We start from the raw sequence: 22,499 nt of genomic DNA, 5'->3' as shown, positions 1-22,499 counted from the left end.
CTTTTGACAAAACTCTGTTAGCCTTTGCCCTGCTTCATTTTGTACTCCAAGGCCAAATTTGCCTGTTACTCCAGGTATCTCTTGACTTCCTACTTTTGCATTCCAGCCCCCTGTGATGAAAAGAACATCTTTTTTTGGGGTGTTAGTTCTAGAAGTTCTTGTAGATCTTCATGAAAGTGAAAGTGAAGTCTCTCAGTCGTGTCCGACTCTTTGTGACCCCATAGACTGTAGCCTACCAGGCTCCTCTGTCCATGGGATTTTCCAGGCAATAGTACTGGAGTGGATTGCCATTTCCTTCTCCAGGGAATCTTCCCAATCCAGGCCTCAAACCTGGGTCTCCTGCTTTGTAGACAGACGCTTTACCATCTGAGCCGCCAGGGAAGTCCAATAGAACCGTTCAACTTCAGCTTCTTTAGCATTACTGGTTGGGGTATAGACTTTGATTACTGTGAAGGATTATATAACAACAATGTATCCTGCTCAAGGGCATGTTTCTCCTTCTTAAGAACCTTCTGACTAAGCCTGTCATCTTAAAATGTATATTGTGGGAGTGGGTCCAGTAAGACCTTTACAACCTTGAGACACTCTTCTGATTTACTGTTAATAATCAATTGAAAAAGTATATAACTCCCTTGCTGGGACTAGTGAGGGGGCACTCTCCATCCCCCTTCTGATGTGTATGTCAGAAGCTTTCTCTGTCTTTTTCAGTGTAATAAATTTTCTTCCACATGAAGTCCTGAGTGTCTGGAACTTTGTCCCTGATCCTGAAGCTAAATCCTCTTGTTTGGAGATCACAAATTACTATTCCATTTTTACAAATTTTGATTTTACAAATTCGGATTGTGACACACTAAATTGATTTCATAATCCAATAATGTATTGAGACTCAGTTTGAAAAGCACCATTATAGGTCACAGATATATAAAGTCACATCCAAGGTAATGTTCACATCCCGTGAGAATCACAGAAGGGTTTACAGGGTGTGTGACATTGAGTTACATTTTGAAAAATGGACAAGATTTCAATACTGGAAGTGCAGGTGGAAGTAACAGCAGGAGCCAAGGTGCAGGGTCTGGCAAGCCCAGCATGTGTTCAGGATGAAGAGAATATGAAATTCAACTAGAGTGAAGGAGTTCCATGGTGGGGAGGTTAACAGATGAGCTGGAAAGAAGACTGAGACACGGATTGGATCCCTGGGTCAAGATCCCTGGGTCATAACCCCCAGAGGAGAAAATGGCAACCCATTCCAGTATTCTTACCTGGAGAATCCCATGGACAGAGGAGCCTGGCAGGCTATAGTCCATGGGTTTGCAAAGAGTCAGGTAGGACTTATAAGCTGAGCACACACCCAAAGACTCAATTTTGGAAATATATGCATAAATATAAACAGTTGTTGTTGTTAATATTCTAATAATATTCTAATGAATAGTCTTCATTGCCTGACAGCCATAATATATTTTTAAAAGGAGATGATACGTTTATGGAACACCTTCTATATACCAGGCCTTTTTTAGCACCAAGTGTACAAAGATAATTGCCCCAATGAGAAGCTCACATTTTAGTCAGAGAAGAAAACACAAAAACATTAACCCACTAAAGGATTCTGCTTATCTTATTTGTGTTGTATCTGTACCACCCATCTTCTGCCTGGTGGTGGTGGTGGTGGTAATTTAGTCACTAAGTCGGTTCTGCCTGGTATGAAGTTGATTTTCATTAAGTATATTCAGAATGATTTAGTGCTAGGGTAGAGTAAGAAGTATTCAGGTAGCAGGCAGAATGTAGGGCTAAGGCTCCTTGGAGGAAGGGGTCCTGTAATGTTTCAACAGAGGGGGATATTTTAATGGAACTAATGGTCTTAACGATAAAAACAACAACAATAGTGAGTTTCTCAGGTAAGGAAGGTGTATGACTGTTAGCATAACTGATGCTATCTTGGGCCCCTAGGGGTCCTCTTGTTTTTCCACTGACCTGACCTAGGACTGTACAGTCCACTGAATCACTTCTCTGTTGCCAAGTACTTTGTAGTTCATAGGTATTGTTTGATAATCACTGGGCCCATGACATTAGTAACCCATTAATAAATCTTGACTTAGGAATGCATGTCCTGTTTTGACCAACCTACCCCATATCCTAGTTTAACAATAAAATTGTCCAATTGGCCCCTTGACCGTGTGGAGTGCAGTTGTGAAAGCTTCTGGATTATTTTTCTCCCAATCCCACCCTGTGAGTAAGTACCATGTATTAATAATAAACTGAAGCATGATTATATGGAGCTGCCTGTCTTGCTTTCCTGTCTCAAAATGCCATCTCAGTTTGATGGGCATTTTTTGTTCCCTCTGTCCTCCAACAAAAAGGGAGGGGAGGGAAGAGTTAGGGGGCTTCCCAGTTGGCTTAGTGGTAAAGAATCCACTTGCCAATGCAAGAGACATAGGAGAGGTAGGTTTGATCCTTGGGTTGGGAAGATCCTCTGGAGAAGGGAATGGCTACCCACTCCAGTATTCTTGCCTGGGAAATTCTATGGACAGAGGAGGCTGGTGGGCTACATACAGTCCATGGGGTCACACAGAGTCGGATATGACTTAGTGACTAAGCACACACACAAAGACTCAATTTTAGAAATATATACATAAATATAAACAGACATAGTCTAATTATTAGTCTTCATTGCCTGACAGCCACAACAGATTTAAAAAATGGGATGATATATTTATACTTAACACCTCCTATATATCTGGCCTTTGTTAGCACCAGGTGTTCCAGAAAGACGCCAGGTCTGGCTGCTCACAACTCAAAGCCAAGTAACAAGCCAGGTTGGTGGAAAGAAAAGTATGCTTTATTTCAGACGCTGGCAACTGGGAGTTGAGGGGTATTCGTCTGTCCAAAGGTTGACCCCTCTCCCCATAGGTAAGAGATTTTATAGACAGAAAGAGGGGACTACATACAGAAGCAGCAGAGTTCACTCTGACAGTCATCTTCAAATTGGTCATTTGGTAATCTGACTGGAGTCTCTTGATTGTTTCAGGTATAGTTAATCTTCAGTTCCGGGGTCTGATTTCTTTAAGGCCAGTTCTCGGAATTGTGGCAGCTCATGTTGTGGGTACAGCCTGGTCATTGTGTAGTTAACTTCTCCACCTGGAGTTTCAGTATCTATAAGACAGCTCAAAGGATATGGCTCAGAATATTATCTACAGTCCTTGAGAAGGAATTAAAAGTCCTTCACTATGCTTAATGACTACATTATTATTATTAGGCGTCCTTTGACTGTTTTCCTTTGTTTTCGCATTTCTCACTTCTCAGATTAAACTTATTCTTTGACTAAAGTTCTCTGCAGACAAAAGGCAGGCAGAAGACATTGGGTAGGAGGTAGGGATCAAGGGCCTAAGGCTGCTGCTCTGTTTCACAGGTATATAAAGATACCTGCTGCTTTTGAGAAGCTCACATTTTAGTGGAAGAAGAAAGCACAAAAACATTAACCCACGAAAGTATTCTGCTTATCTTATTTGTGTTGTATCTATACCACTGATCTTCTGCCTGGTATGTAGTTGATTTTCAGTAAGTATATTCAGAATGATTTAGTGTTAGGGTAGAGTAAGAAGTGTTTGGGTAGCAGGCAGAATGTATAATGCTGCCTGGAGGAAGGAGTCCCGGAATGCTTCAAGAGAGATGGATATTGTAATGGAACTAATAGTCGTAAGGATAAAAACAACAACAGTAATGAGTTTCTCAGGAAAGGACGATGTATGACTGTTAGCATAACTGATGCAATCTTGGGCCCCTAGGGGTCCTCTTGTTTTTCCACTGACCCAACCCAAGACTGTACAGTCCACTGAATCACATCTCTGTTGCCAAGAGCTTTGTAGTTAATAAGTATCATTTAATAATCCTTAAAGTCTTGTAGCCCTTATGCTCTGCTGATCCTCAAACAATGACAACCTTTTGCTGACGTATTCCAGGAAAGTAGTTACTCCTCATAAATCTAGACTTAGGAACACAGGTCCTATTTTGAGCACCTAACTTAATACCCTGCTTTAATAATATAATTGTCCCAATGGCTCCTGGATGGTGTGGAATTCAGTCACCCACGTTTCTGGACCATTGCCCAATCTCACTTTGTAAGTTGTTTTTCAGCCACTCAGTAGTGTCTAATTCTTTGCAACCCCATGAACTGCAGCATGACAGGCTTCCCTGTCCTTCATTATCTCTTGGAGTTTGCTCAAACTCATGTCCAACCATTTTATCCTCTGTTGTTCCCTTCTCCTCCTGCCCTCAATATTTCCCAGCATCAGATTCTTTTCCAATGAGTTGGCTGTACCCATCAGGTGGCCAGAGTATTGGAGCTTCAGCTTCAGCATCAGTCCTTCCAGTGAATATTCAGGGTTGATTTCCTTTAGGATTGACTGCTTTGATTTCCTTGTTGTCCAAGGGACTCTCAAGGGTCTTCATCAGCACCACAGTTTTAAAGCATCAATTGTTAGGCTCTCACCCTTTTCTATGGTCCATTTCTCACATCCATACATGACCACTGGAAAAACCATAGCTTTGACCATATGGATTTTCGTCAGCAAAGTGATGTCTCTGCTTTTTAATATGCTGTCTCGGTTCATCATAGCTTTTCTTCCAAGGAGCAAGCATCTTTTAATTTCATGGCTGCAGTCACTGTTCATAGTGAATTTGGAGCCCAGGAAAGTAAACTCTGTCATTGTTTCCACATTTTCCCCATCTATGTGCCATAAAATGATGAGACAGGATGTCATGATGTTAGCTTTCTGAATGTTGAGTTTTAAGCCAGCTGTCCTCTTTAATAGCTGTTTTAATGTCCAGTTTTAATAGCTGTCCTCTTTCAGCTTCATCAAGAGGCTCTTTTGTTTCTCTTCACTTTCTGCCAAGAGGGTGGTGTCATCTGCACATTTGAGGTTATTGATATTTCTCCTGGAAATTTTGATTCCAGCTTGAGCTTCATCTGCTGGGCATTTTGCATGATATAGCCTGCATATACATTAAAGAAGCAGGGTGACATTATACAGCCTTGATGTGCTCCTTTTCCAATTTGGAACTAATCTGTTGTTCCATGTCCAGTTCTAACTATTGCTTCTTGACCTGCATACAGATTTCGAAGGAGGCAGGAAAGGTGGTCTGGTATTCCCATGACTTGAAAAATTTTCCACAGTTTGTTGTGATCCTCACAATCAAAGGCTTTAGCGTAGTCAATGAAGCAGAAGTAGTTTTTTTTTATGGCATTCCCTTGCTTTCTCTATGATCAGTGGATGCTGACAATTTAATTTCTGGTTCCTCTGCCTTTTCTAAATCCAGCTTGTACATCTGGAAGTCTTGGTTCACATACTGTTGGAGCATAGCTTGAAGGATTTTGAGCATTACCTTGCTAGCACGTGAAATCCACACAATTGTGTGGCAGTTTGAACACTCTTTGGCATTGCCCTTCTTTGGGACTGAAATAAAAACTGAACTTTTCCCATCCTGTGGCCACTGCTGAGTTTTTGAAATTTGCTGGCATATTGAGTGGTGATAGAGTTCTGCCAAGAGAATGCACTGGTCATAGCAAACACCCTCTTCCAACAACACAAGAGAAGACTCTACACATGGACATCACCAGATGGTCAACACCAAAATCAGATTGATTATATTCTTTGCAGCCAAAGATGGAGAAGCTCTATACAGTCAGCAAAATCAAGACCAGGAGCTGACTGTGGCTCGGATCATGAACTCCTTATTGCCAAATTCTGACTGAAATTGAAGAAAGTGGAGAAAACCACTACACCATTCAGGTATGACCTAAATCAAGTCCCTTATGACTATCCAGTGGAAGTGAGAAATAGATTTAAGGGACTAGATCTGATAGATAGAGTGCCTGATGAAACTATGGATGGAGGTTTGTGACATTGTACAGGAGATAGGAATCAAGACCATCCCCAAGAAAAAGAAATGCAAAAAAGCAAAATGGCTGTCTGAGGAGGCCTTACAAATAGCTGTGAAAAGAAAAGGAGATGGGAAGATGGGAAGCGAAAAGCAAAGGAGAAAAGGAAAGATATACCCATTTGAATGCAGAGTTCCAAAGAATAGCAAAGAGAGATTATAAAGCCTTTCTCAGTGATCAATGCAAAGAAATAGAGGAAAACAATAGAATGGGAAAGACTAGAGATCTCATCAAGAAAATTAGAGATACCAAGGGAATATTTCATGCAGAGATGGGCACAATAAAGGACAGAAATGGTAGGGACCTAACAGAAGCAGAAGATATTAAGAAGAGGTGGCAAAAATACACAGAAGAACTGTAAAAAAAAGATCTTCATGACCCAGATAATCACGATGGTGTGATCACTCACCTAGAGCCAGGCATCCTGGAATGTGAAGTCAAGTGGGCCTTAGGAAGCATCACTATGAACAGAGCTGGTGGAGGCGATGGAATTCCAGTTGAGCTATTTCAAATCCTAAAAGATGATGTTGTGAAAGTGCTGCACTCAATATGCCAGCAAATCTGGAAAATTCAGCAGTGGCCACAGGACTGGAAAAGGTCAGTTTTCATTCCAATCCCAAAGAAAGGCAATGCCAAAGAATGCTCAAACTACCACAAAATTGCACTCATCTCACACGCTAGTAAAATAATGCTTAAAATATTCCAACCCAGGCTTCAGCAATATGTGAACCGTGAACTTCCATATGTTCAAGCTGGATTTAGAAAAGACAGAGGAACCAGAGATCAAATTGCCAACATCTGCTGGATAATCAAAAAAGGAAGAGAGTTCCAGAAAAACATCGGCTTCTGCTTTATTGATATGCCAAAGCCTTTGACTGTGTGGATCACAATAAACTGTGGGAAATGCTGAAAGAGATGGGAATACCAGACCACCTGACCTGCCTCTTGAGAAACCTGTATGCAAGTCAGGAAGCAACAGTTAGAACTGGACATGGAACAACAGACTGGTTCCAAATAGGAAAAGGAGTACATCAAGGCTGTATATTGTCACCCTGCTTATTTAACTTCTATGCAGAGTACATTATGAGAAACACTGGGCTGGAGGAAGCACAAGCTGGAATCAAGATTGCCGGGAGAAATATCAATAACCTCAGATATGCAGATGACACCACCCTTATGGCAGAAAGTGAAGAAGAACTAAAGAGCCTCTTGATGAAAGTGAAAGAGGAGAGTGAAAAAGTTGGCTGAAAGCTCAACATTCAGAAAACTAAGATCATGGCATCCGGTCCCATCACTTCATGGCAAATAGATGGGGAAACAGTGGAAACAGCAGCTGACTTTATTTTTTGAGCTCCAAAATCACTGCAGATGGTGATTGCAGCCTTGAAATTAAAAGATGCTTACTCCTTGGAAGGAAAGTTATGAGCAACCTAGACAGCATACTAAAAAACAGAGACATTACTTTGCCAACAAAGGTCCATCTAGTCAAGACTATGGTTTTTCCAGTGGTCATGTATGGATGTGAGACTTGGACTATAAAGAAAGCTGAGTGCTGAAGAATTGATGCTTTTGAACTGTGGTATCGGAGAAGACTCTTGAGAGCCCCTTGGACTGCAGGAGATCCAAGCAGTCCATCCTAAAGGAGATCAGTCCTGGGTGTTCATTGGAAGGACTTATGTTGAAGCTGAAACTCCTATACTTTGGCCACCTGATGCTAAGAGCTGACTCATTTGAAAAGACCCTGATGCTGGGAAAGATTGAGGGCCAGATGAGAAGGGGACAAAAGAGGATGAGATGGCTGGATGGCATCAACGACTCAATGTACATGGGTTTCAGTGGACTCCGGGAGTTGGTGATGGACAGGGAGGCCTGGCTTGCTGCGGTTCATGGGGTTGCAAAGAGTCGGACACGACTGAGCGACTGAACTGAACTCAACTGAGTGCTGAAGTTTAACAGCATCAACTTTTAGGATTTCAAATAGCTCAGGTGGAATTCCATCACCTCCACAAGCTTTGTTCATAGTAATGCTGATTGTAAACTGAAACATGATTATATGGAGCTGCCTGTCTTTCTTTCCGTCTCAAGATGCCATTTCATTTTGATGGGCACTTTTTGTTCCTTCTGTCCTCCAACAAAAAGAGAGGGGTGGGAGAAGTTTGGAGAGCTTCCCAGGTGGCTCCTTTGTAAGGAATCCTCCTGCCAATGCAGGAGACATAGGAGAAGCAGATTAGATCCCTAGGTCAGGAAGATCCCTTGGAGGAGAAAATAGCAACCTTCTTCGTATTCCTGTCTGGAAAATCCCATAGACCAGTGGAGCTTTGTGGGCTATATGTAGTCCATGGGGTTGCAAAAAGTCAGACAGGACTGAGCTTCTGAGCAGGTACAAACAGGAGGAGTTAATTTCAGGCAGTTCAGGGAAAACAAAAGCTTGAAAAGAATATTGAGAGAGTGGATGGGAGGTGAGCATGGAAGGAAAAGTCTCCTGTTCAAATAAAAAGCACATACAATACAGATACATATTAGCATCTATACAGAAATCAGTTGGTTATTGTGGTACTGTGAAATGTTCAGTAAATTTACATGAATAGGATTTTATAAAAGAGGATCATTTCCAAGCTGGAGATTTGAATGGAAGGAAATTGTTTTAGATGGAGGCACTATAGTATGGTAGTGGGGAGCTGGCTCTTTGGATCTAACAAATCTTTATTCAAAGCCTGGCTCTATCACTCACTTGTGGGTCTTTAGGCAAAGTACTTAATCTCCCTCAGACCTAGGTTCCTAATATACAAAATTAAGATCATAGTTCTTGCCTCACAAATTTATTGTGAGGATTAATTCCTATTTATAACATTTTACATATGGTGTTTGATATATAGTAAGAATTCCATAAATGTTGTCAGTTACTCTAAGTGAATAGCAGGGACCCAGTAGGCAAGACTTGAGTGTGTATGTTGGGAGCAATTCCTGAGTAAATGTGACAGGGGTGCTATGGTAGATTCTCCTTGTAAAACGCATTCCTATTTTGGGAGTCCTAAACTAAAACAGGGCCTTTTCCTTAAACACGTTCGTTCTTGGGTGCTTTCGTATTTCTTCTTTTTTTCTTCTATTTTCCCATGAAGGCAGGTACATTGAGCCCAACCCAGTCTAAGGCAGGTATGCTTTAGGAAACTTGTCTGCTGTAGAACAAGGAGAAAAGAGATAGGTCAAATTGTAGTGGGATGACTTCTAGTCCTGGAATAAAGACATCTTCGTCTTGTGATGCTATGCTGTTCTGTGACTCTAGCTCCTGCGAAAGGAGACAGAGATGAAATCTCAGAATAAAAGTTTTCAAATGCAATTAATTGTTCATTAGTATCCAGGAATGGCAGATATATGAAGTTTTTCTTTTCAGGGCAGGTCAAAGATGAGATTTGATTATACTTCTAAGAGTGTTATTTGCTTCTTAAAATTTCCTCTGGTATCTTTAACAATGTGTTGCCCAGAGAAGCATAAGAGGCATTGTCTAGCCAAGAGAAGGTGCACTCCTCTGCATATATAGAGGCAAGAAACAGGAGCAGCAGTGGAGAAAGTCAGACCCAGCCTGCACAATGAAGAAGCAGAGTAAGAAGGAGGCAGCCCCACACTGTGAGCTAAGTAAGTAGCCAGCAATAAGCATATAATAGCCCAGGGACTCTACCCACCAGAGCAGACCTGGAACACGACAAGGAGGCTCCAGCCATTTTATTTTCTAGTTGCAGTAGACGTTCCCAAAGGAAAGGTTCTGTTCTGGAGGGACTTCATTAAGCCTTTCTGAAACTCCCCATATGTGTTGCAGAGAGATTCTCAGAATTAATTTGTGCATTTTCTTTTCTCTCTAGGAGAAATTCTCTATGGAAACCCACCTGTATCAGATGTTTGATGATTCTCAGCCCAGTTTTTTGGGTCCCTGAATTTGCTTGTACTTTGTCCTTTATTTGGATTTTGCTTTTTGCAGTTTACTCTCCTTTCCTCTTCTCTTGGACTCCTTTATCAACTAATAAAAATTTCTCCTAGCAGTTTTTACACGAAGAAAGATGTTGGAGGGTTTTATGCTTTTCTTCTCTAGATCTATGACTTGGTTAGATACGCTTGGTTACCTTTAAGGAAAGCGGTTATGGGGGCGATGTGGGGGCCGGTAGAGAGAGGGGTCTAAGAATGTTTCTGGCAGCTGTAAAGGACATTGTAGAAAATTAGGGTGGTTAGTCAGACTATTTTCTCCCTTCTGAAGCACCACTAGCCTGGTCGTCATCTTCAGACAAAGACTGGGATGTGCGATTGAAACTGGGAATGGAGCGGAACTGCTTTTGGGTAGGTGGAAAATAAAGTTTGGGAGAAGAAGCGAGGCAGCTGAATAGGAGAAAGGAAAACTCATTGCCGAGACTTCGGAATAGGGCACCTGATGCAGTCGAACTGGCTGCACTAGCTGATGCTTCGCGGTTCCTCCCAGGTGTGGGGCGCTCTTGGTGGGGCAGCAGATACTATGATGTGGCTCTGGGGGCGGGAGGTGGCTATACTTTGCAGGGTGGAGCTGGAATTCTCAGAGAGCCGTGTCTCAGAAGAAATGATCTTGTCTTCCAGGGCCTAACGAGGCCACGGCGAACTACAGCAGGAAACGTACTCGTCCGCAGGTTGCTAGCGGGGTGGGAGACTCCACAACACAGTGTGGGTTGGACCAGCTCCAGCACTAGCTCAGCCGCAGACAGCTCCCGCCCAGGCCTCCGTGGCCCCGCCCCCAGTCAGCCTGGAGTGGGCGGAGACTCGGGGTCCGTAGTCAGCCTGCCACGCGCGTTGGCCCCACGGCGAATATGAAGAATCCAACCCAAAGGAATGTGCGGCAGCGATCCTGTGGGTCAGCCGCAGGGCGTGTAGGGGGAGGCTGGCGTGGGGCTGGCTCCAGGGACATGGAGCCGCTGGAGCGGGGACCGATTGTCAGGTGGTTGCGGAGCCGGTAAGGTGGGCAGCGGGCCAGGTCAGGGGTCACGCGGGCGCCCCGCTTTCCCGGGCTCCCGGCGGCTCGAGGGCAAGCCTGGGACCAGGCGCCGCGGCCAGTATTTGGCGTGCGGGGCGCCAGGCGGGTCTGCGAGGGGCGGCGCGGGCTGGAGGGCCTGGACGCGGGTTCCAGATGGAGCCGCGTTCTTCAAAGGAAGAGCGAGAGGAGGGCGCCGGGACGGGGAGCGGGAAGTGAACGCCGGAGGTCGCAGGGGCCTCGCCCCTTCCCCGCCGCGGCCTAAAGAGACCTGAAGAGAAAATGGCTGAACCCCTGGGCGGACCTGCCGCGGTCCCGGGACCCGTGGTCGAAGGTCTGCTGACCCCGCTTCACGCCGCGGGAGAGGCCGACGGACGAGGGGCAAGGTCCCCTCGGCCTCCTTGTTATCTTCGGAGCCCTGATGCCCCGTCCGCTTCCTGGGCCTCCCGCCGCCGCACTTCAGCGAAAGAATTCATTTTACTACGGGCGACATCCAAGAAGCGCCTCTTCGTGTGAAGGGCCTGGACAGACCGCTGAGTCCTGCTGTGTAGATCGGTTTTAGGGCTGTTTGTGCAGCCTCCAGGCTCAGGAACTTTTGTAGGGGCAACGCACTCCGTGAGTGAGAAGGGTGGCTGGCTGCTCGACATCTGTTCGGTTTCATAGGTTCGTGCTGTTGCAGCTATGTTTACTTTTGGACGTTCTCTTTTTGTTTTGTTTGTTTTGTTTTCAGTTGGTTTCCCCCAATTCTCTTCATATATCAGACTTTTTCAAAGAGCATCATTGAAGAAGTTGAGTAACCTGGACTTGAGTTTTCCAGTGTGTAAAGATATTCTCATACCGTCCACTGCTTTCATAAGGAGTGTTACGAAGTTAAGGGAATGTGACACCTCTTTAAAGTAAAATCAGAAGCAAAAATTCTATGGAATGCGAGGCAAGAGGAGACAGGTTTCCAGAAATTTTTGCTGGCCATAGTTGTAGTGAATATTGCTGCGACTAGGGGACCTTGTGTTTCTCCCTTGATTCCTGTGGAATCTGAACCCCAACTAGTCTTGGCTCTGTAAACCTTTGAGCAAGATTCTTAGCCTCTTTGTTCCTTTGTTTCCGCATGCTTAAAATGGGGATTGATAATATCAGTGTTAAAGAGCTGATGGTGAGTATTGAATTAATATGCATAACGTGCTCAGAACATTTCGTAGCATGTAGGAGTTTTTGTTATTATTACCTGTAAGTGCCTTCTTTCCCCTAAAAGATTCCACAATAAAGGAATTCTGATCCCCTGAACCTATTGCCCGTGAACCCTTAGGCCTGTTTTTCATCCTTGTCATTCATTACCTGAGGGTATAGTATGATTACCTGTGACAATAGACTTTCTGCTGAGTTTATTTTATCATTAACTAAGACTACATGGAAAACTCCAACTATGCAGTACTGGGTCTGTCCATGATAGCTATGTTGGGTAAATGAAAACTTCTTTGACTGTTTAGTTTTTTATTGGATGATATTTCATTTATAGTCTTGGCCTAGGCCAGTTTTTTTTTTTTTTTTTTTTGAAGTCAATGCCCTCCAAACCATGATTGCAGCATACTTGGTTCCTCCTGTTTCCAGGATGGCTGTGGGACTTGGGTGGAGAATTTTTGGGCAGCCTGGCTATACTTCTTGTTAGTGAATGGGGAAGCTGTACATAAATCTTACTCTACTGTTAGAAAATCAGCAGTAATCCCTTAGAATGTACACAGAGATACCAAGCAGCTTTGGTATCTTTTAAACATTTTTAAACATTTACTTATTTTGTTTATTATTTATTTGAGTGCATCGAGTCTCAGCTGTGATGCCTTCACGTCTCTCTGTGGTGCTGGCTCAGTAGTTTCCTCTCTGCATGTGGGATATTAGTTCCCCAACTGGGGATCAAATCTGCATCCCCTGTGTTGGAAAGTGGACTCTTCAAACCACTGGACCACCAGGGAAGTCCTTGGTTCAGTTTTGACTCAGTGAAGTGACGAGGTTACACACTGGTTTTTACAAAGCAGCATCTTTTCTAATATTTGACTTTTAATGCTAAGAGCTTGGGTGGGTGCTGTGAAATCAAAGATACCTTTATCCCCTATTTCCTTATTGTGTATATAAACAGAAATATCTGCTGACAGACTTATGCTCTTTATGTGAGCTTAAAAGTTTCTCTCAGGTTCTCTTGCTACTACTTGGAAGGCTCTAATGAAAGACTTCTGTCTTGAGATTCTCTCCTTCCAAAAAGCTGCTGTTTATATAGGTAGCAGAATTGGGACCTAATCGCAAAATGAGAAACTTTGAGTTTACAAAAAAGAACATTGTTTCATGCATAATATGCTGGCCTGATTTGACTGAAGTACATATGGTGTAAATTCAATTATTTTTTTTACTAGATGAATTAAGATTTTTAGCTGGAGTTTCAATATCAAAGTCTCCAAATGAATAGAATGAATATACAGAAAAGTAGAAAGATACAATAGACCTGAAAAGCACTGTAAAAGCAATTCAAGATAATTAAGATTTATATAATTTTCACGCAACAGTAGGATACAAATTCTGTTCAAGCTCCCATAGACTGTAAACTAGGAGACACTGGCACATATCCAGGAACATAAAACAATGTGCAAAAATTTCATGATCTAAAGGTATTAAAATCATGCAGAGTCTGTTTCTTATCACTGTGGAATCATGTTAGAAATCAATATCGAAAGATATTTGCAAATAACCCACATATTTTCAAGTGCAATGTGACACTTACCAAGAGAAATCTTCAACTTAGCCTTTGAAAGTCTCAATATGTTCTGAAAAAAACAGAGGCGGTGATTGCAGAGAAAAAAGCATTTAAATGAGAAATTAGTATCAAAATAAAAAATTAATATTAAAAAAATTAATATTAAAGATACTTTAAACAAAATCCCATGTATTTGGAAATTAAATGTCCACTTTTAAATGATGGGTGTACCTGAGAAGGCTTAACAAGGAAAATTAGAAAATATTTGTAATAGAATGAAAATGAAAAGACTGTTTGCCAAGATTGTTGCATGAAGCTGAAGCTGCTCAAGGCAGTTAAATACAGTGTGGAATGTTGAATAAGGTATAAAAACAAATAATGGACACGCATATAATTTTGTGAAATCTGACTTGATGTTCTGATGAGAAAGTTGGAATCTAGGGAATTCCCTGTTGGCCCAGAGGTTAAGATTCAGTGCTTTCACTCTCAGGCTGGGGCTCCATCCTTGTCCTGGGAACTAAGATCCTATAAGCTGCATGGCACAGCAGAAAAAAAAGAAGTTGGAATCTAGGATCCATTTTCTCTCTTGGACAGAGATTTCACAGAAAAGATCAGACTTATTGTGTTTTATTAGCTCTGTAAGTAATTATGGGACTAATCACTTAGAATACTAATAGTAAAAATTTATTTAAATTTTAATTTATTTAACATTTTGTCTTGAGATACTTTTGTTTAAAATTATTTTCCAAGCACCTTTTCACACTTCATACTTGGAGAAAAAGCACACTACTATCTCGATTGTTTACTTTTTAAAGATAAACTTTCAAGGCCTGTTGTGAATAGGAATTTTCCTCAATTGTATTGAAGACTTCTGTGCCTTCTGAAACAGGATATCAGTCATCACAACAAAAATAATCTGTAATAATTGAATTGGTTCCTCATGAGTAGGTCAGAAATGAGAAACTTTTTATAATAATAACAATATTAATAATAATGTTCTTTTAAAAATAACTGCTCTTAACACTTTTGGGCACTTCTATTTTATTTTATTTATTTAATCAATTAATTTTTTGGCAGGGGAGTTCCTATGTTTTCTAAATTAGCATGAGGTGCTGTGTTTTACACTCCAGAAGATACCCCACCGCACCCCTACCCTCACCACCGGCTTCTGAGAAAATTGAAACTTGAGCTCACTTGAGTTGTTTGTTGGATCAAAAAGAGTTATAGATTCTATCCTTAAAAACCCATCAAAATGAGGGGAAGTCAGTCTTTTAAATATTTGGATTAATCTGGAGGCAAAGGCAGAGATTGAGTGATTGCCTGCAGACCTCTCTGTGGAGGCTGATTAAAACCCACTTCCCTGAAATACTTTTTACTTCAGTTTGGTTTTGAATTCTTGCCACCAAAATCATGATGAAAACTTTTACATTTTTTTCTGTTAAACATCTCTTAATCATATTCTGAAAACTGTGATTATTTTCAAGGTTATCTAATTCAGTAGAACAGTTATTCATTTCATATAGTAAGGGTTCAATCATACAGAGTCACAGAATGCTTGTTTTGAACTTGTTTTTATTTGTTCTTGCTAATTCCTCTCCCTCTCTTCTCTCCTTTCCAGAATCCTGTTCTATGAATTCAGACATTCAGGTATCCTCCATAGTATTGGGTCCTGCATCTTCTGTTCAGATACCTGTTCCAGATGGTAATTGATTGCTTTGTGCTATTGACTCATTTTTATTTGGAATTAGGCTTAAGCCAGTAACAGTTTACCATATTGTCCTTCTTGTCCTCTGTCCCATCAAAAATTGTCTGCATTTCCTATCTTCTGGGACTTCCCTGTAGCTCAGTTGGTAAAGAATCCACCTGCAGTGCAGGAGTCTGCCTGAAACACAGGAGACCCAGGTTCGATTCCTGGGTTAGGAAGATGCCCTGGAGAAGGAAATGGGAACCCACTCTAGTATTCTTGCCTGGGAAATCCATGGACAGAGGCGCCTGGCGGGCTACAGTCCACGGGGTTGCAAGAGTCGGACTAAAGCACCATTGTACCCCAACCAACAATATCATGGAGACCTGCTCCATTCAGGGGTCACCACCTGGTGCCTTAGGCTGTAAATGCAATGGATTTATAACCACACAGACCTCCCTCATAACTTATTTCCGGTTCTGAGATGAGCTAAGATTAGCTTCAAGTTTGGTTTCTTATAGCAGTAGTGCTTAGCTAGGGCTTCCCTGGTGGTTCAGATGTTAAAGAATCTGCCTACAGTATGGGAGACCTGGGTTCGATCCCTGGGGTGGGAAGATCCCCTGGAGAAGGAAATGGCAGCCAACTCTAGTATTCTTTCTTGGAGAATTCCATGGGCAGAGGAGTCTGGCAGGCTACAGTCCATGGGGTGACAGAAAGTCGGACACGACTGAGCGACTAACACTTTGAGTACTTGAAAAGGCAGTATAACTTGCAGCCTGGCATAAAAACCTCTAGGGTGGTTTAGTTCAGTTTAGTCGCTCAGTTGTGTCCAACTCTTTGCGACCCCATGAATTGCAGCATGCCAGGCCTCCCTGTCCATCACCAACTCCCAGAGTTCACTCAAACTCATGTCCATCGAGTCAGTGATGCCATCCAGCCATCTCATCCTCTGTTGTCCCCTTCTCCTCCTGCCCCCAATCCCTCCCAGCATCAGAGTCTTTTCCAATGAGTCAACTCTTCGCTAGGGTGGTTAGGCTGCTTCAGATGAGAATGCAGCAGGAAAATACTGAACTAGCGCCTTATAGAGTATTTAATGAGACTGTGCTTTGACTAATCCTTCCTGATTCTAAATTTCTCTAGACTTAGCATTCTTTTTCTGTAAATTTCCTCCTTAGTTCAGTAACACTTAAGGTAAAGTGAGTCAGTTCCCTATAGAAAGAAAACTGCAAAGATATCTTGGTAACCCTGAGATTAGAGCTTTGTGGTTAAAAATAACCATTTGATGGCTACACACACTGAGTTTCCTAACTTTCTTGTCCCTTAACACTTTTCTCTCAGACCCTCTGTCTCCCTGCATTTAAAATGAGCAGCAAAATGCAGGAGGAAGGGAAACACCGATGATTAGTCTGCGATGAACCCTCCTGTCCTGAGGGTGATAACTACGCTCCTCCCCAAGCTGTTCACTGCAGATCTTAGTCAGATGGCAAAGGGTTCCTGTTTGGTGGTTTCCTTGCAGCTTCTGATTTTAGCCTGAAATGTGGCAGGATTTTGCAAGTTACCAATTTTGGGGGAAGCCTGATGGAGATATAATGTCCAAGGGTGATCCTTTGAGTTCAGTTCAGTCGCTCAGTCGTCTCCAACTCTTTGCAACCCCATGAATCACAGCACGCCAGGCCTCCCTGTCCATCACCAACTCCCGGAGTTCACTCAAACTCATGTCCATCGAGTCGGTAAATCCTACCAAATAACGGATGGAGGGTGGAAAGGGGAGTGTCCCATTAGCCTATTTCCTTCTAAAAGTTAAGATTTTAGGTTATCAGTGAGGCTAGTCTGGGGATGTTATATATTGAGCCCTAGACATCAGTGATTTTAGAAGAAAATGAAATGATTCTAAAAATTGGCAAATGATAATAGAAGTGTGAAAGTAGGGGGAAACCGTTTGTGAGATTAATGTTGAAAACTGATGTAGAGTTGAGTGACCGGGAAGAGGGCTGAGAGGGAGCTTTATCACCATAACCATTTTTGTATTTCTCAAATTTTCAGCCATGTGAATGTATTGCCTATTCAAAATGTAATTTATTAACAATATAAATAAAAATAAAGTAAATTGAGATAGAGTCAGGTCAGTCTTATGTGTTTAGGTATTAAAAGATTTAATTTCAGTATTTCTAAGATGATTGTTAGTATTAGAGTATTTTGTTAATTTTAACTCATTTCTTTTCAAACTGTTAATTCAGAGGATGCTTTTGGAGACCATGGGGACTCTGCCAGTCTTGGTGCCCTCAACCCTGCCTACAGTAATTCCTCAATTCCTCAGTCCTCCGGGGGCCTCTCAGAGGAGCACTTCACCACCTACCTGGATGAGAATAATGCCGTTCTTGAGGAGAAGGTTAGTGACAGGTCCTTGGAGGAAAACATTATTATCTGGGGAAAACCTATGAATTCAGAGTCTGCTGGACAACTCAAAATCAACAACCTCAGAGTCAGTTCTGGCAGGCAATCTCTGAAGACTGAATTTTTGTAGTCAGAATAAATGGAAACTGTTAAGGAAACTAAGGTCCTTGAAAAACACTTGCCAGGTTGTACTAGTGAGTATTTTTTGATCCAGAAACGAGAATTTCAGGTTCCTTTTTTACGGTGCCTTTTGTCCAATTTGGATAGTACTGATATTCTTGCTGGGGTTTTAGAATGAAAGGCTGTTGGAAAGGGCAAGTAAGAGAAGGGTTGGACTCTTATTTGGACAGAGTTGATTGTCTTATTGATAAGCTGTGGAATAGATGGCAATTAAACTTGGACACACCCATGTCCAACTTCGGAAATCCTTTGTTTATGAAACTGATACTGTTGCTTTTTATGTGATAAAATAATAAATTAGATCAGCAGTTTGGAGGTGGGTGATAATTTTTTTATTTCTCCAAGAGACACTTTGTTATTATTATTTTTTAACGTTTTATTCTGTACTGGACTATAGTCAGTTATCAATGTGACAGTTTCAGGTGGCAGCAAAGGGAGTCAGCCATACACAGGCATGTGTATCCATTCTCTCCCGAAGGTGATAATCATTTTGCTCTGTTTTCCTCTCTCGTACAGCACTCTTGTTTTAGCTTTCGTAAACTCTGGGTCTTCACAGGACCAGGACTTCTTATGAGCGTTGTGGATCCAGGAAACATTGAATGTGATTTGCAGTCTGGAGCACTGGCTGGATTTAAGGTGAACATGGAGTCCTCCCTCTTTCCTTTGTAAACACACACAGCGCACCACAGCCTTTTCCTCTGCTCTGCCTGCTGGGTATCAGCCTTGGTGGCTACATGCTGATACTTCATTGGCCCTGACGCTTAGGTGAAAAGTACTTTTCCATCTGTTTTTAAACTTTATTTTGTCATGTAGTTGGTTTTTAATTTTATTTTACCCAGGTAGTTTCCTTGAACAAAAGTGAAACAGCAAATGGGAAAAACTAAGACTCAGAAAGGTGCAAGGTGACCTAGCAAGTTCTGTGCAGAATGTGATAGAGAACTCAGTCGTTGGATCCCTGAACGGGGCGCTTTGCTGAGTGTACTGTTTCCCATTCCCATTGCCAAACAACCAAACCCAAACTTCCAGTTGTTTCATGAGTGTAATGTTGGGATTTTGTTCTTCTGTAGCTGCTCTGGGTTCTTCTGTTGGCCACCATTGTCGGGGTCCTGCTCCAAACGCTTGCAGCTAGGCTGGGAGTGGTCACCGGGCTTCATCTTGCTGAAGTGTGTTACCGTCAGTATCCTAGGGTGAGCAGTGTTTGTCTGTTACTCATAGGTAACTGTGTGTCTGGCAACCTGTGCTGTCCCACCGTCTCCCCCCGCCCCCATACTGAAATAGTGGAGGAAGAGGGGATCTGTGTCCCAGAGGACTGGCAGTCCCAAGGGAAATTCTGTAGTTTCTCTCGCTGCTAAACCATGTTTCTGCACTCCTTCAAAATCTAACGAGATTCACATTTACCAGAAAGTTTGCTTAGACGTTTCTGTGTGAGTAAACACTTACCTTTTACTATGCCTTTTGGCACCAAGCGGGGCCTAGTCCACAAAGGGGCGGGGCTGTTCTCTAAAGCTTTTTTTTCATTCATCCATATTACTCCATTACTTTGCATTATGCATATTTTCTTTTTTGTTTGTCTTTGCTGTCAATCTGAAGTGAGTTTTTTTCTTTTACTAGGGCATGTTTGGCAGGATCTTTGAATTTGTTAATGATGCTTTTTCATTTTACCTTGACCCTGGAGTTTACACTGTCCTCCATAGTTTCCTTCTGGATATTTAGGTCTTTCTTGTTCCTGCTTAAGTCACGAATGGATAGACACAGGGTCTGGAAGATAGCTTTAAACCGACTTGATCTTTAGATAAGTATCTACCTCCAGTTTTTTCTTAAAGTTTAATCTCCTTTCCTGGCTGTGAGAGAGTATCTTTACCTGCCTTTTTTTGTTTTGTTTTTATATGCGTCTCAAAAAAAAAACAACCTGGTAATTTATAGTTTGTTTAGCTTCTCTTTCTTCATGTATCTCAGCTGTTGTTTTTTTGTGACTTTTTTTTCAGTAGTAGGTACATGGAAGTGGTCCCCCCACGGCCCCCGCCCCCCCCCTGCCTCAATGAGCTTGCACTACTAAATTTCTTTCTGTTTAATTATTTGACGAGATTATCTTCCAGATTTTGTTATTGGACACCCAGTTCCAACACTTTGCCCTGAGTCCCTTTTGCATATCTGTCTTTTCACTTGCTTGTGCATTATTATATTAAGGATGACTCCAGCCTTTTCATGTTTGTTTTGTCTCTTCAGCTATGGTCAGGATAGATATTTTTTCTATAGTATTTCTGTTCTCTCCTGAACAATATTTTGACCATTTTAGCATCCTCATTTCCCCTAAGAATTTTAGGATTGTTTTTAGGCAAAAAAAAATTAAATGGAAATAATGAATGGAAATTCCATTTTTCTGTCAAGTGAAATGGAAGGAGAAGAAATTGACATCAGCTGTTGCCCTGACCTGGACTCATAGGCTCTGCCACAAAGAGCAGCCTGGCCCTCTCCATCAAGGGGCCAAAGCTGAGTTCTGGTCCTTCATCTCTAGACCTAAGGTTTAATAAAGGACTGTTTATGGATCACTGCCAAAATGTGAGTTCTAAACTATGGGGTAAGTTCTTAGAAATGATTAATTAGAGCCATATCTTTCTGCTGTTTGGTGTTTAGGTTCCACGAATCCTTCTGTGGCTGATGGTGGAGTTGGCTATCATTGGTGTAGATATGCAAGAAGTTATTGGCTCAGCTATTGCCATCAATCTCCTGTCTGCAGGCAGGTGAGAGGTTTGTCTTCTAGAAAGTAATCAATGTTTTGTGAGATTTCAAAACAAGTATAAAAACAAAAGTCCTTCCCTGGTGGCTTAGTGGTAAAGAATCTGCCTGTGAAGCAGTAGGTACAAGTTTGATCCCTTGATTGGGAAGATTTCCTGCTGAAGGAAATTGCACCCCGCTCCAGTATTCTTGCTTGGGATGTCCTATGGATAGAGCCTGGTGGACTACAGTCAATGGAGTTGAAAAAGAATTGCACACGACTTAGAGACTAAGCAACAACATAAAAAGAAAAACACAAGTCATTTTCAATTTCCAAGATTCACTCAAGTATTATTTTTTCTGTAGAACCTTTCTGAAACTACTTTCCTTTCTCCTGGCAGATGTAGGCTCTATATCTTTCATGTTCTCATGTTGGGTAATACATACCTGTGTTATCCAGTATGTGGCAGTGTGTATTATAATTAATTTGTATGTCAGTTTATCCCAAGTGAGGTCATTGAGAGAGAAGACCAGTGCTCTTCAGTTTTGTGTCCTGAATGTCTGAAATACTAGACAAAGTTTGAATGAATGTATTGTTTCACTTTGACAAACCTAGACAGTGTGTTAAAAAAGAAGGACATTACTTTAGTGACAGAGGTCCTTATAGTCAAGGCTATGGTCTTTCCAGTAGTCATGTATGGATGTGAGCGCTGGACCAAAAAAAAGGCTGAGTGCCGAAGAATCGCTGCTTTTGAACTATGGTGCTGGAGAAGACTCTTGAGTCCCTTAGACAGCAAGGAGATGAAACCAGTCAATCTTAAGGAAATCAACCCTGAAGACTCATCGGAAAGACGGATGGTGAGGCTGAGCTCTAATACTTCGGCCACCTGATGCGAATAGCTAGACTCATTGGTAAAAGACCCTGATGCTGGGGAAGATTTATGGCAGAAGGAGAAGAGGGCGACAGAGGACGAGATGGTTGGATGGCATCACTGATTCAATAGGCATGAACTTGGGCAGACTCTGGGAGATGAGATGGTGAGGCACAGGGAAGCCTGGCGTGCTACAGTCCATGGGATCTCAAAGAGTTGAACACAACTTGATGACTGAACAGCAACAACAAATTGTTTCATTTAGTGCTGTGATCCTAAGCTACCCAGGGCCTGGCCTGCTTACCATGGATCCATTTTCCAAGTCCTTGCTCCTGCAAGTGTCAGATATCTGGAGAACTGTTGGGAAAAGAGTCATTCTCAATGTTTCTTTTCTTCCCTTAAATCTCTGTTTTTCATCTCTGACCTAGGATTCCACTATGGGGTGGAGTTCTCATCACCATTGCAGATACATTTGCATTTCTCTTTTTGGACAACTATGGTAAGGAGCATGGGAATGGAGGGGTCAGTCAGAGGAGCTGCTTTCCATCATGTGATTTACAGGGAAATCTGCCTTCTGTGGACTCACTGCTACATTTTCCCCTTCAGGTTTACGAAAGCTAGAAGCATTTTTTGGTTTTATCTTCACTGTTATGGCCCTCACATTTGGCTATGAGGTGAGTATTACAGGCTATTCATTAACTTTATTTTTTTATTAGCTTTTTAAAACAAGATTTTTGTTCTTTTATTATAAGAGACAGTAGGTTTTAACAAAAAGCCAAATTCAACCTTATGCCAATTTTAAAGGAATGAATTGTAGTAAAGACTAGTGTCCAAGGAAGACCTGCAGGGACTGTTAGTTCAATTGATTAGAATTTCTGGAACTTTCCAAACTAATCTCCCAGGTTGGCCATCCCAATAACAGAACAGCCTTGGAGAGGGTTAGGAAAGGGGTTGCAGGGTTATTCTTGGCTGTTACCTAAACGGATTCTGTTTTTGCTCAT

At 42.0% G+C, this 22,499-nt stretch overlaps 1 protein-coding gene across 11 annotated transcripts in view; it reads left to right on the top strand.

Annotated features, from left to right (window-relative positions):
- The first annotated feature begins 10,708 nt into the window (after window positions 1-10,708).
- LOC102271132 (natural resistance-associated macrophage protein 2) overlaps window positions 10,709-22,499 on the top strand; it is a 30,431-nt gene continuing 18,640 nt past the window's right edge. For 4 of the 11 annotated variants that reach the window (XR_011464233.1, XM_070370789.1, XM_070370783.1 and 1 more), the window contains exons 1-8: window positions 10,710-11,579; window positions 15,272-15,355; window positions 17,575-17,726; window positions 18,428-18,547; window positions 18,979-19,098; window positions 20,546-20,652; window positions 21,927-21,997; window positions 22,105-22,172. Coding sequence is in view for 9 of the 11 variants with exons in the window: in XM_070370789.1 (XP_070226890.1) it covers window positions 15,283-15,355; window positions 17,575-17,726; window positions 18,428-18,547; window positions 18,979-19,098; window positions 20,546-20,652; window positions 21,927-21,997; window positions 22,105-22,172 (711 nt within the window). In the remaining 2 variants the exon portion in view is untranslated. Of the gene's footprint in view, window positions 11,580-15,271; window positions 15,356-17,574; window positions 17,727-18,427; window positions 18,548-18,978; window positions 19,099-20,545; window positions 20,653-21,926; window positions 21,998-22,104; window positions 22,173-22,499 lie in introns of all 11 variants that reach the window. The other 7 variants (XR_011464232.1, XM_070370785.1, XM_070370787.1 and 4 more) reach the window with 6 other exon arrangements.

The sequence above is a fragment of the Bos mutus genome, chromosome 5 (assembly GCF_027580195.1).
Source record: "Bos mutus isolate GX-2022 chromosome 5, NWIPB_WYAK_1.1, whole genome shotgun sequence".
Taxonomy (NCBI): Eukaryota; Metazoa; Chordata; class Mammalia; order Artiodactyla; family Bovidae; genus Bos; species Bos mutus.
Note: the sequence above shows the minus strand (reverse complement) of the source record. Positions and strands in the feature narration are given on the sequence as shown.